This window comes from Diceros bicornis, chromosome 33 (genome assembly GCF_020826845.1).
Source record: "Diceros bicornis minor isolate mBicDic1 chromosome 33, mDicBic1.mat.cur, whole genome shotgun sequence".
NCBI lineage: Eukaryota > Metazoa > Chordata > Mammalia > Perissodactyla > Rhinocerotidae > Diceros > Diceros bicornis.
The window spans coordinates 20,502,705-20,514,990 of record NC_080772.1 but is presented as its reverse complement, the minus strand read 5'-3'; the positions used below and the strand labels follow the sequence as shown (position 1 = coordinate 20,514,990).

At 39.5% G+C, this 12,286-nt stretch overlaps 1 protein-coding gene across 1 annotated transcript in view; it reads right to left on the bottom strand.

Moving 5' to 3' along the window:
- Positions 1-500: 500 nt before the first annotated feature.
- The window catches only part of PREX2 (phosphatidylinositol-3,4,5-trisphosphate dependent Rac exchange factor 2), a 277,450-nt gene continuing 265,664 nt past the window's right edge, over positions 501-12,286 (bottom strand). The window contains exons 39-40 of the mRNA XM_058528828.1: positions 7,511-7,578; positions 501-1,556 (exon numbers count right to left, since the gene is read on the bottom strand). Of these exons, the coding sequence (XP_058384811.1) occupies positions 1,511-1,556; positions 7,511-7,578 (114 nt within the window). The 3' untranslated portion in view covers positions 501-1,510. The remainder of the gene's footprint in view (positions 1,557-7,510; positions 7,579-12,286) is intronic.

Sequence of the window (12,286 nt, the reverse complement as noted above, 5' to 3'; positions counted from 1 at the left end):
TGAAGAGAGGTACGTTAATCCTCATTAAATTCAAAGTGTTCAACTTTTTCTGTGAAAATTCTGATGCTGGTTTCTTTATTTTTCATTAAGCATATGGACTTATCACAAAAATCTTAACTGCTTCTGTGCCAAATAACAATTATTATTACCTTGACCAGTGTATAAACACCTCATACATATGTAACACAGTATTTTTGTTATTCAATACACAGCTAGTGATGAAGGTTTTTAACGACAGTTTGAAAATCACTATCAAATTTCATAAATTAAAATTTGATAATAGTTTGTATATACTTTAGTTACGAAAAGCTTTTCACATACTAAATTTGTCTAAATCCATATAACTATCATAATCACAGCAAGGGCATTTTAATCATTTTGGAAATTATGGATTTAAAATAAATATTACTATATTAGTATTCATAGCTAAAAAACTTTATTTTATTAATGTAGAAATGAAAACATTACGTATACTTTAGAATGAAAACAGAATACACCTGTGCTTCCGTAAATTAAGGTCTTTAATAGTCTTTTTCAAGTTTAACAAATAAAGCTTTATCTTCATATCTTATACATATATCTTGATAGAAAAATACTCAGCATGGTGTATTCTCTGAAGAGTCTGATATCTCATGTGAAAGCCTTAATAAAATTAAGAGTTTCAGGTATCTTTCTAAGTTAAAGGTTGAGTTTTTAAATAGGCTTATTTTCCCTCCTTCACCCTAGTCTCCTCTCCTGTACCTCCCAGATCTCCATCTCTCCCCTACCCGCTGGCCACCTATAGCACAGCACAGTATACACAGCCCAAGGAAGCCATGCCCTTCTCAGAGACCAATGACAGCGTCAGCGCGCTGGAACTGTGAGCATAAGGGATACCTGAAAGCCGCTGGACGAAGGTCTTGCTGGAGGCCTCAGTCAGCTCTCTTCTCCTCTACTGGGAAATACGTCCTTAGGAGAGAGAGTGAAGCGAGCTCTTCACCTTTCACACAGAAACCACTTTCTCTGATGCAAGTGGGAGACTGAAAACCTATGGCACCCAGTCTACGTTGTCTGTAACATTTTTGTAGGATGATGTGGAAAGTGGGGCCACCTTTCTTCAGTGACAGACTTCTTCAAACGGAAATATCCATTATTACACGTTCCCATTTGGAGAAGATGAAAACAAACACAATCAAATAATTTTAATAAATGGGAGAGGAGGCACAATGGTTAACTTTTTATCTCTGATATTTTTTCTATAATTTCCATGGATGAATTTTACTCTAAAAATGCATAGCTCATGTCAATACATAGAGAGATCAGTTTGTGAAGCTGGGCTGTCTGCATGAACTATCCATTTTCCAAGACAAATACCTAAGTACAAGCTGAACATTAGTTATTTACACAATGGTGCAAGATTTAGAGAAAAAATTCATTTCTTTATCGTGAGTGGAGAATGTGTAGCCAGCACGTCCTTTGTCTAGGCCAGTGTTCAGAAGCTCCTGTTTGCCTGGTTCCTTGGGAATTCTCTTCATTCTTCTCCAGCTGGGGGAGGCGGCTCGCACAGCTTGTACAGCCTAGAAAAAGCACGAGAAAGTGTTGACAGTGGCCTGGGGTATTGACATTACACAAGATGTTTCTACTGGTATAACAAATACATTGACAATAATTTCTTGGTTTGGGAGTCATGATGATATTGCCTATTTCACTAAAAACTGCATATGAATTAGCAAACTCCAAAATTTCAGGTCTGTTATTTAGCAAACACCACTGTCTCTTCGCACATCTGGATGACTATCGACGAAGCAATGCTGCCGCTTTTACACCAGCTGCTTCTGCTCCAGTGCTGGCAACTCCGGCTGTTCCCCTTGCTGCTAGCAAAACTGATTCTCTGAATTCTAGGATATGATATTATTATGACAATTACCATCATGTCTATCATGATTATATTGTAGCAAGATACTGTCTCGTGGGTGTCTACTGATTTTCTGACCAGTTTTAGAAATTTGCTTCATTTTCTACCATCCTGGTGGTGCGGGCAGTTGGTCAGGGATAGGCTGATGTGGCAGAGTCTTGCAGCCTGAATATGAAAGGCACAATTAGCAGGTGTTTCCTAAGGAATATCCGCCCAGCTCTGCCCATCCCCTATTCACCTGTCAATAGAATCAGATGGTGATTCAAGTGGATCAAAGAATCCATTTGACCCAGTGCAGATTCCTGGAGATGCTCCCCCTTTGCATCCCAGGTCTAGCTGTTGGAGACTTATGGCATTAAGGCAAAGCTCCGGGGACTGAACTAGGATTACACAAACTCTAGTGTTCCACATTCGCCTGAATGGTTGAATCCTAACTCCAGAACCAAACTAAATGGGAACATAACAGCTGTAATAGCAACAGCATAGGGCATTCCCATTATTTAAGGTGTAGACTGAGAGAATATCAGCTGACCTAAAGTGGCTGGAGGTTGGACCACACCTGTCATCCTCAGTCGTGCCCACGGCCACACTGGGCCAACCTCAGAGCTTAGTCTGATGATCTAAAAATGTAAGGTGCAGATTTCAACTTTGCTCTTTTTTTTTTTCGTGAGGAAGACTGTCCATGGGCTAACATCCGTGCCCATCTTCCTCTATTTTATATGGGACGCCGCCACAGCATGGCTTGACAAGCGCTGCGTCGGTCCGCGCCCGGGATCCAACCTGCGATGCCTGGGCGGCAGAAGAGGAGCGCATGAACTTAACCACTATGCCACCGGGCCTGCCCCTTACCTTTGCTCTTTTTTAAAAGCACTCCAAACTTAGGGGCGGCTGTGGTGATTCACTCCCTTTTACAGATTAAATTGAACACAGTTTAAGTGAGTTGTTGACAAATTTAGCAAATTATGAGTTTCCTCTCTCTTCAACATTTAATCTCATGCTAATTCTAAATCAAAGAGGGAAGAGTGAAAAAGATTTAATATCGCTTTAGAAATCTAGTTAACAAAATGAACTTTCCAAATCTGGAAACACATAGAAGAAGTTATTGCCTGTGGAGGTTTGCAAAATGCATTTCAAGTCTGAAAGGTGGTTAATACTCTACATGTCAGCTCCACGGAAGAAAATGAATACTGAAGTAAGGACATCTCACGTCAGAAAAGCTTATTTCATTCTTCCTGGAGAAAAGAATACATTAAAGTGAGCTCATCTACTTCAAAGCTGCTTTTGTGGCTGAAGGACATGGTGTTGTTTCAAATTGCATTCCCAGCGCTGGAATAATAGAATGATGGGAAAGTTCCTTTCCTCTTTAATTTCTGTCCTCTTATTTCTCTGACAGTGCTGCCTAATGAGTGAAAACACAGTGGCCCTACTCAGGTAGAACAGAAACAGTAAGCTGGATGGCAAATGCCCCACCCTGTGAGATCCGGGCTGAGCCATCCCAGGCCATTACCTCACACCGCACGTCTCCACCTAATGTAACTAATGCCACTGGGCAGACGAGTCTTTGAAATGTCTGCTTTGCAAACTGCTGAAAAGGCTACTCCCTGTGATCACCTAATGAAATAATAGTGCTGGGTACCATGGAGCTGGGCGGATTCAGCTTCTGTGAGGCTTCTTGGAAGGGACTCAGGGTTACTTGAGTTCAGACACATTTGTAATGGAAATTGTGGGGCTTTGGGAATTTAGAACAGGCAGATGAAGTCTGGAAGTAAAATGGAATAGGTAAGAGCTGGACTTTTACTCTGCACTGAGGCATTTGGTTTTTGGTAGCTAATGGGAGGCCTTTGTTTGCCCAATATTTTGGGACCCTTGCTGTATTCTCACTCCACTCATGCCCACCAGTGGCCTTACATGAAGAAGGTTTGTTCCCGGCCCCACTCTCTCCTTTCCCTCTCTGGGCTCAGGCAGCCATCTTGGAGCTGGCATTTTCAGCCCAAATCCAAATTGGCAGAGAGAGCAGAACTTTCAAACTTCAGTCTATAGATCACACCCTTCATCTTTCTACGTGGCAAAAAAGCTGTGTTAAAGATCACAAAGCAAATGCCTCTTTCAAGGCTAAAGTATCAATAATACTCTGTTACAGGTAATTCTCCCCATCTTACAGATGAGAAAACTGTCTTAGACAGGATAGATAACCTGACTATATAAGGTCCCAGCAGGAGCTGGGACTCAAAATCATTTTTCACTTTTAACCACTATAGTATGTTGCCTCCCAATTACACAAACAAAGAAAATCAAGCTTTTATACACAATAGTTTCCGGATTTTGTAATGGAATAGAAAATAAGACCAGTGTGCCATTAGATCTGGGATGTAATATTTAGTTCTTGATGAAGATATGATTATCGCTCTGAAGAGCCAATGTATGAAAGTTAGGAGGAGGAAGAATGTTGTTTGTACTGCCCACAAAGGCATCCACATGGATGTCCCATTGAGCCTTAGTCGGAATATTACCAAGTTGAGTTCATCATCTTTTCTCTACACATGTTCTTTTCCCTGTATCTGCTATCTCAGTGACTAGAACCACACACCCCTTGTCATCCAAGCCAAAGATTTGGTGATCCTCCTAGAATCTTTCTTTTTACTAACCACCTTAATCCAATTAGTGTCCAAAGACTATTAATTCTGTCTTCTATATCTCTCTAATCCATCCTCTCATCTTTCTCCTCAACACTACAATAATCTCCTTTCAAGTTCCTGCCTTTCAATCCTCCTAATGTTCCCAGAAATAAATTCTAAAATTTAAATCTTCCAGCTAGTAACATTGTTTCTTAATGCCTCCCTATGGTCTTCAAGTTAAAATCAAGACTCTTCAATATCTCGTACAAGTCTCTTACTGACCTAGCTCCTGCCTACGTCTCTAGCCTCACTTTGCGTCATTCTTAGATCACATTCAACCAACAGTTCTAGAGATCTAGGTGTAGTTCTCAGAATGTGATGTGTTCTCTGGGTGTTGGTGCCATTGCATTGGCTCCATAGGACACCTATTACCATGCTGACTGGCCAGGAATACTCTGCAACCTCCCCTCTCCAGCCTTAGACTGAATTATGTGCCTCTTCTCTGTGTTCTCATGGCAATCTGTGCCTATTTCTGTGCCAGTCCTTATACACTGTATACTATTTTCATTTTATTCATTGGTCACTCTACTGCACCTCACTGACTGGTAGAAGGGACTATGTCTTTATCTTTATCTTTTAATAAAGTACCTGACACCCACAAACACACAGCAGAAATTTGATATATGCTTGCTGAGTGAATTTAAAAAAATGAAAGAAAGTGAATGGTAAAAGGAAAACTACGATAGAGATTGGCTGGGGATTTGAACCAAATATTATCTCAAGCAGAGACAGCAAACTTTATCTCCATGAAGATATTTCCAGAAACATTACCCTAGACTTGCCTATGTATGGCCTGGCCTTGAGAGCCTAATGTGTTCTTCAATTTGCTGTCTTTGGGGCAGGAATCTTCATTTCCATGCTGGTTCCTCAGTACTCTCCCTGCACCCCCCAGAGTGCTTCTCACATCCTACCTGTTCTTTTTTTCTCTTTTGTGAGGAAGATTAGCCTTGAGCTAACATCTGTTGCCAATCCTCCTCTTTTTGCTGAGGAAGACTGGCCCTGGGCTAACATCTGTGCCCATCTTCCTCTACTTTATGTGTGCGACGCTGCCACAGCCTGGCTTGATAAGCAGGGAGTAGGTCTGTACCTGGGATCCAAACGTATGAACCCTGGGCCACCAAAGCAGAGCACATGAACTTAACCACTATGCCACCGGGCCAGCGCCCCTACCTTTTCTCATAGTTACGTTTTCTTTAACTGAAAGCTCCTTGAGGGCCAGAACTATTTCGATCTCATGTTTCCGTCCTCATGGGGCATAGCAGAGTGCTTTGCATTTCTTAAGTCCTCAACAAATATTTGTAGAAAGAGTGTAAGAATAAATAAAATAAAATTTAAACATTATTCTAGATTTCTCTCTCAGAGCTATTATTCTCTTGTAAAAAATGTCAACTTTATATGACACATTTTACGATGTTTCATTTCAAGCGTCTTAAAACATAACGCAATAAAGAAAAAAGCGAGTTCATCAGTTTCTTTTCTTGTATTCAGCTTGCACATCGGTTTATTGATCAGGATGCTGAAGTCTTATCGTAACCCCACTGTTTATTAGTGTTTATAAGCTCTAGCTAAGAAGACCTTGATGAGCCATTATCTTGTTTTCTTATTGGAATTTTAACACTTCACTGGGTCTATTATCCAAATATACTGTGTCTGCTCAAGGTGCTAGAGAGAATGCCTACGTGAAATGATTCTTTAGCAACAGAAAGTCGTAGATGCTAATCTAATCAACTATGAAAGAGAACATTAACAAGACCTGAGGATTAAATAGTTAGGAGTCAGCACTAAAAAGAAATGCAATTAGAACATGAGTGCTCCATCCACTTTCAGGGAGAAAATACGTTTTCCCTTTTGAAAGTACTTTCACTGCCCACGTAGTTTTTCAGAAAGAAATATAACTTCATAAATGCTGCAGTCATCATTCTCCTTCAGGCAACTGCTTTGTAAATATAAAGAAAGAGTGTCTTGTCTGTGACATTGCTTGAAGGAGCTTTTTGTTAAAACACAAATGTATAAAACAATCAAATGTATAAGAAATTATATAGTTTTGCCCCACTTCCAGATAGATAGCTGCCTACCCTAATGTCACCAGGGAAGTCAAATTAATGACATTTCTTTGATGGCTGTTCCCATGTTCATTAATTTTAAAGGTAGATTAGAGTTCTTTCTTATGATGATATGTGAACTGTGAATATTTGGTACAATAACAAACAAAAAACTCATTCATTGATTTATTCATTCCAAATTCTTGAAATCAGTTCAGATATTCGATGTCTGCATTATGTAGGCACTATGATGAGCAAAATAAAATAAAAAAAAGAAAACATATTCGTTGCCTCCAGAAAATTCATCTTTAGGTTGGGCAAAGGGATATGTAACAGTATATTGCAACACAATATGATAAGGGCTATAGAGATCAATATACAGGATGCTAAGGGAGGACAAAGAGGAAGGAAACTCAACCAAGACTTCTGGGAGAAAATCACTTCTAAGTTGAGTTTTGTGGTTAAGCAGGAGTTTTCTATACAGACATAGATGGGAAAGGCAATCAAGCCAGAGCCAACAGCATGTGCAGTCATAGAAGTATAAATGAAAGTGGCATTTTGGTAGTTTGGCGCAGTTGGAATACAGATTTTAGCAGTACCTGTTTGGACTTTTGTTTTTGAATTCAACCATGTTTTTGAATTATTCTACTGCAAAATAGAATAATGTCAACACTTCTACCTGCTCTCTCCAAGTCTGCTTTACCTAAAATTACCATTTAATTCTGAGACCATTTATGCCTAATCACATTTAGCCACAGAGTGTTTACAAGGCCAATTTCCATGATCACAATCAGTACCATATTGAGCATATCCTGGAGCAGTGGCATTAGCTGTGAGTGACACTGCCAGGGAAATGGTGGCAAGTGCTTTGGCAAAAAGCAGATCTGGGTGTCACTTACCTCGGAGCAGACTGCGGGGTCCGGTCTCTGACTCCCAAATTCTTTGCTGTGTTCTGAACTCTTGCTCCCTGATAGAAGTATGGAACGTCACTTTTAGCTCTACATTGTACGAGTAACTATTTAACATACCATTAACATTTGAGTGCAGAATATTTATTCCAACTATTTAACATCAAGAGAGACTGGATAAGGAGGAAGAGAGAAATCATATCTGAGCATTTTCAAAATTAATGCTTTTAAGAATCAAAATACATTGATATATTGTTTCAAAGGATTGATATTTATTTTAACAGCCATCTAAATCATTCAAAATAAGTTTAAATAACAGCTTCCTGTTCACTATCTTATCTACGTCTTTATTCCTAGAAGCAATCAACACTTAAGACACTGAAAATAGGAAATGAGCAGGCTATAAATATCTGCTCTATGTCCCTGCTTTTGTGGAACAGAAATCACAATTTATTACACTCATGCACCTATTTTGTCCTAAGCTGAATAATTAGCTATTTAAAATTTCATAGTATTTATCAAGAAAATGCTTTCTTAAAAAGTTCTAAAGTGGGGCCAGCCCCGTGGCTTAGCGGTTAAGGGTGTGCGCTCTGCTACTGGCGCTTGGGTTCAGATCCGGGCGTGCACCTATGCACCGCTTCTCCTGCCATGCTGAGGCCGCGTCCCACATACAGCAACTAGAAGGATGTGCAACTATGACATACAACTATCTACTGGGGCTTTGGGGAGAAAAAGGAGGAGGATTGGCAACAGATGTTAGCTCAGGGCCAGGTCTTCCTCAGCAAAAAGAGGAGGATTGGCATGGATGTTAGCTCAGGGCTGATCTCTTCCTCACACACACACACACACAAAAGTTCTAAAGCAATTTCTGGATGATGCATGAGTATCTAGATCTCTGAAATCTAAGAATTCTGCCTCAAAGTTTATAGTACAAAGACAATGTACTTTAGCAATGAAAAAGTTTTCACAACTTCATGAATGAAGCTATAACCATTGTTCAGGTCCTAATGGGAATTAGTTGCTACATGGAACCAAACACCGGGGTTTGGGGCTGAGAACAGACGAAGGAGAGTGTTTTAAGAAACTCTGAAACTCTCTCTCCCGCTACCAAATTCTGACCTATGGGAAGGGAAGAAAGAAAAGGAGGAAAGGAAAAAAGAAAAAAAAATGAATATACTCTCTTAAGATGAACCAAATAAAGACAGCAAATAGGGCAAAGGGGCGGAGTGGCAAAAAGACAGAAGAGAAGGAAAGTAGGAATTGCAATTAAGCAGTTAAAAAACGTCTTTATTTCGTAGTAATTTCAGACTTAGAGAAAAGTTGTAAAAGCAGAATAGAGTTCACATAATTTACCCAGAACGTAAACTCCCTCTAACATTAACCATTCACTTGGCCAGAGTATGATGATCAAAACCAGAAATAAAGGTTGGTTTAACGCTATTAACAAATTAACAAATTTCACCATTTTTCTGCACTAAGTCCGTTTTCTACTCCAGGATCCAATCCAGTATCTCATACTGCATTTTGTTTTCATGTCTCCTTGATCTCCCCCAGCCTGTGGCAGTTTCTCAGGTTCTCTTTGTCTTTCACGACCTTAAGACTTTTGATTAGTACTGGTCATTATTTTGCAGAATGTCTTTCAATTTGGGTTTGTCAGATGTTTCCGTATGATTAGATATAAGATACGCATTTTTGGCAAGAAAATCACAGAAGTGATGGGTGTGCCTCCTCAGTGCACCATATCACTGTTGTTGATCATCAGCACATCACATGATGTCGATCTGTCTCATCACCGGTGACTTTAACTTTCATCACTTGGTTAAGGTGGTGTCTGCCAGATTTTTGCACTGTAAGTTACCATCTTTTTTTTTTTTTTTTTTTGTGAGGAGATCAGCCCTGTGCTAACATCTGCCAATCCTCCTCTTTTTTTGCTGAGGAAGATTGGCCTCAGGCCAATATCTGCGCCCATCTTCCTCCACTCTACAGGGGACGCCGCCACAGCATGGCTTGCCAAGCAGTGCGACGGTGCGCGCCCCGGATCCGAACTGGCGAACCCTGGGCCGCCGCAGGGGAGCGCGCTAACCCAACCGCTTGCGCCACTGGGCCGGCCCCGTTACCATCTTTCTTTTTGTAGTTAATAAATATGTTGTGGGAGATACTGTGAAACTATGCACATATCCTGTTTCTCTTCAAACTTTTGCTCACTGATTTTAGCATCCATTGGTGCATCTTGCCTGCAACAATAATACTGTAGTGTTTATGAACTGGAATGCTTCTATAAAGAAGAGTTATCCTTTCTCCCCAAATTATCTATTTATTCCAGTATTATTTAAATCAGTTTGGATTCATGGATACTTATTTATTCTATGAATTATAATCCAACAGTGTTATTACTAATATTGTTTTTTTGTTCAAATTGTTCCAGCTTTGGCCACTGGGAGCTCCTTCAGGTTGCTTCTTGTGTCCTGCTGATATAACCATCATCATTTTTGAGTGCTTGTTTATTTTCTGGCACCTCAGGATGTTTCAGGCTCATCTTCCCTGTCTCAGCTGGGAATTAACCATTTCTCCAAGGTTCCCTGGCTCTTTTTAATGGAGAATATTTAGAACCCCAGATCTGGACACTGGGCATGCTCAGTACCATTACTGGATTGAAACTGCTTTTAGGTCTTCTAGTTGACCAACGCAAACATACTCAAACATCTATATTTATTTCTACATCTATCTATATCTGCGTGTGTGTGGCCATCAGTTCAAACCATCTCCCATTCCAATCCAATACCACAGGGTTCACTCTGGATTCCACCTTCTCCCTTTCCTAATTTCTAACTGCTTTCTCAGACAGTAAGAAATTTGATTCTCATTATTTACAATATATTTACTTTTTTGTTCAATCCCAGTATACACACAAACTAGAATTAGAATTTCTGAATCATATCCCTGTGAAAAACAGATTTACTAACCAGAGTATAGTATTTGTGTATAATTCTTTTTGTCTTTAGTCTCATAATATTATATCAAATAATTTACAGAAAGAGTTTTGCTTTCTTAAAAGGTTTCAAATAAAATCGATGCTCACCATGCTGAGCACATCTACTGGCATATTCCACTTGGAATTCAACTATATAATTCTTCATATACTCAACATGCCAGCATTTTTACACCCTTGCTCATGTTGCTTCCTCTACCTAAACACCCTCCCTGTCCTCTTCCCTACCTGTCTGTATCACATTTATCCTCCAAGGCCCAAATCAAATATCATCTTCGTCCACAACTAGTCATTCACTGTATCAAGCACTGTTTTAAGTGCATTAAGTATATTGAGTCATATCTTTACAACAACACTATGAGGCAAGAACTATTATTACTTTTGTTTTAATAATGAGAAAACTAAGTAACAGAAAGGCTAAGAATTTTGCCCCAAATCACACAGACAGTAAACATTGGAGCTGGGATTCAAACTGAGGCTGTCTGGCTCAAGAATCTGTGCTCTTAGCCATTATCATATATTCACTTTCTGCATGAAAACTTTTTTCAGTTATCCTACTTAGAACTAATTCATTGAACAAACATCCTTTAGCATTTACTCTGTACGAGGTATTATTCTGGACACTTGTGACACCAAAATGAAATACACTCAGTGTCCCAGCCACTGCGGGGCTCACGGTCTACTCATTTATTCGTTCCCTGTTTTATATCCTGATACACTGAGGTTGTAACCCCTTAGAGTACTTGTCTGTTGGTGCCTGTATCATGATGATTTGCCTACACATGTCCACCATGAGACTAGGCAAGAACTGCATCTTCCTCAGTCCTTGTTCTTAGTGCCTAGTATAATGCCTTGATAGCGTAGGTAAGGAGCCAGAATTCTTTGGAATCCCATTTTTTATTAAAAAGGTCAAAAAATAATCTTTGGGTAGGCTTACACCAAAGAATACTTGGAACGTATAATTTACAGGATGGTAAACTTTAAGTTTATAATGTAAACAAGAGATTCTACCTCAAGCCTTTTATTAATCAGATCAATTGGTTATGTAAAAGAACTGCCTAGGATTATTACAATCATTACCAAAAAACTGCAAGGGGCATAGTACCCTTCTCTTGTACCTTTTGTCTTTCCTTCTGACTCCACCAGTGAATGAATACAACAATTATATGAAAAGTTCATATACAAAATCTGTACATGAAAACTACGCTACAATTAGAAAAAGAACAAGAAATCACACTGAAAAGCTACCTCTTTTTTAAAAAGAAACTAAAGATCTTTGAAAATATTATTCATTAACTTGGCAAATATTCTAACCATTCAGTCTCTGGAAAGCTGAGTCTAAATGGTTGAAAGACAAAAGGGACAGAAAAGTTAGGTCTCTGATTCACACTTGTGTTCTAACGTCTCAGATCCCAGTGGGTAACAGTTGGCTTGCAGATTGGATCCCAGCCATTCATCCCATCGCCTGTAACTGCTGTCTACTGGAAAGATGACTGGCAACAGAACAAACGTTGCAAAAGTCGCTCCTGGGCACCGGTCCACTCCTATTTCTCTCAAGAGAGGGCCCCAGGCTCTATGATCTTTCACAAAGAAGGTAGAAATCAGTTCTTTGTCTCTCAGAACCACCTGGAGATGTCATAACTTCGAGCAGAGAAAGAAGCAACAAACAAAGGAAGCTGCATATTCTAAATGTATTTATTTAAAAAAAAAAATAGGAGGAAGAAGGAATGAGAAATACTGAAAAACAGTGCAGTTTAGAAATCAACCAGGATTTTATA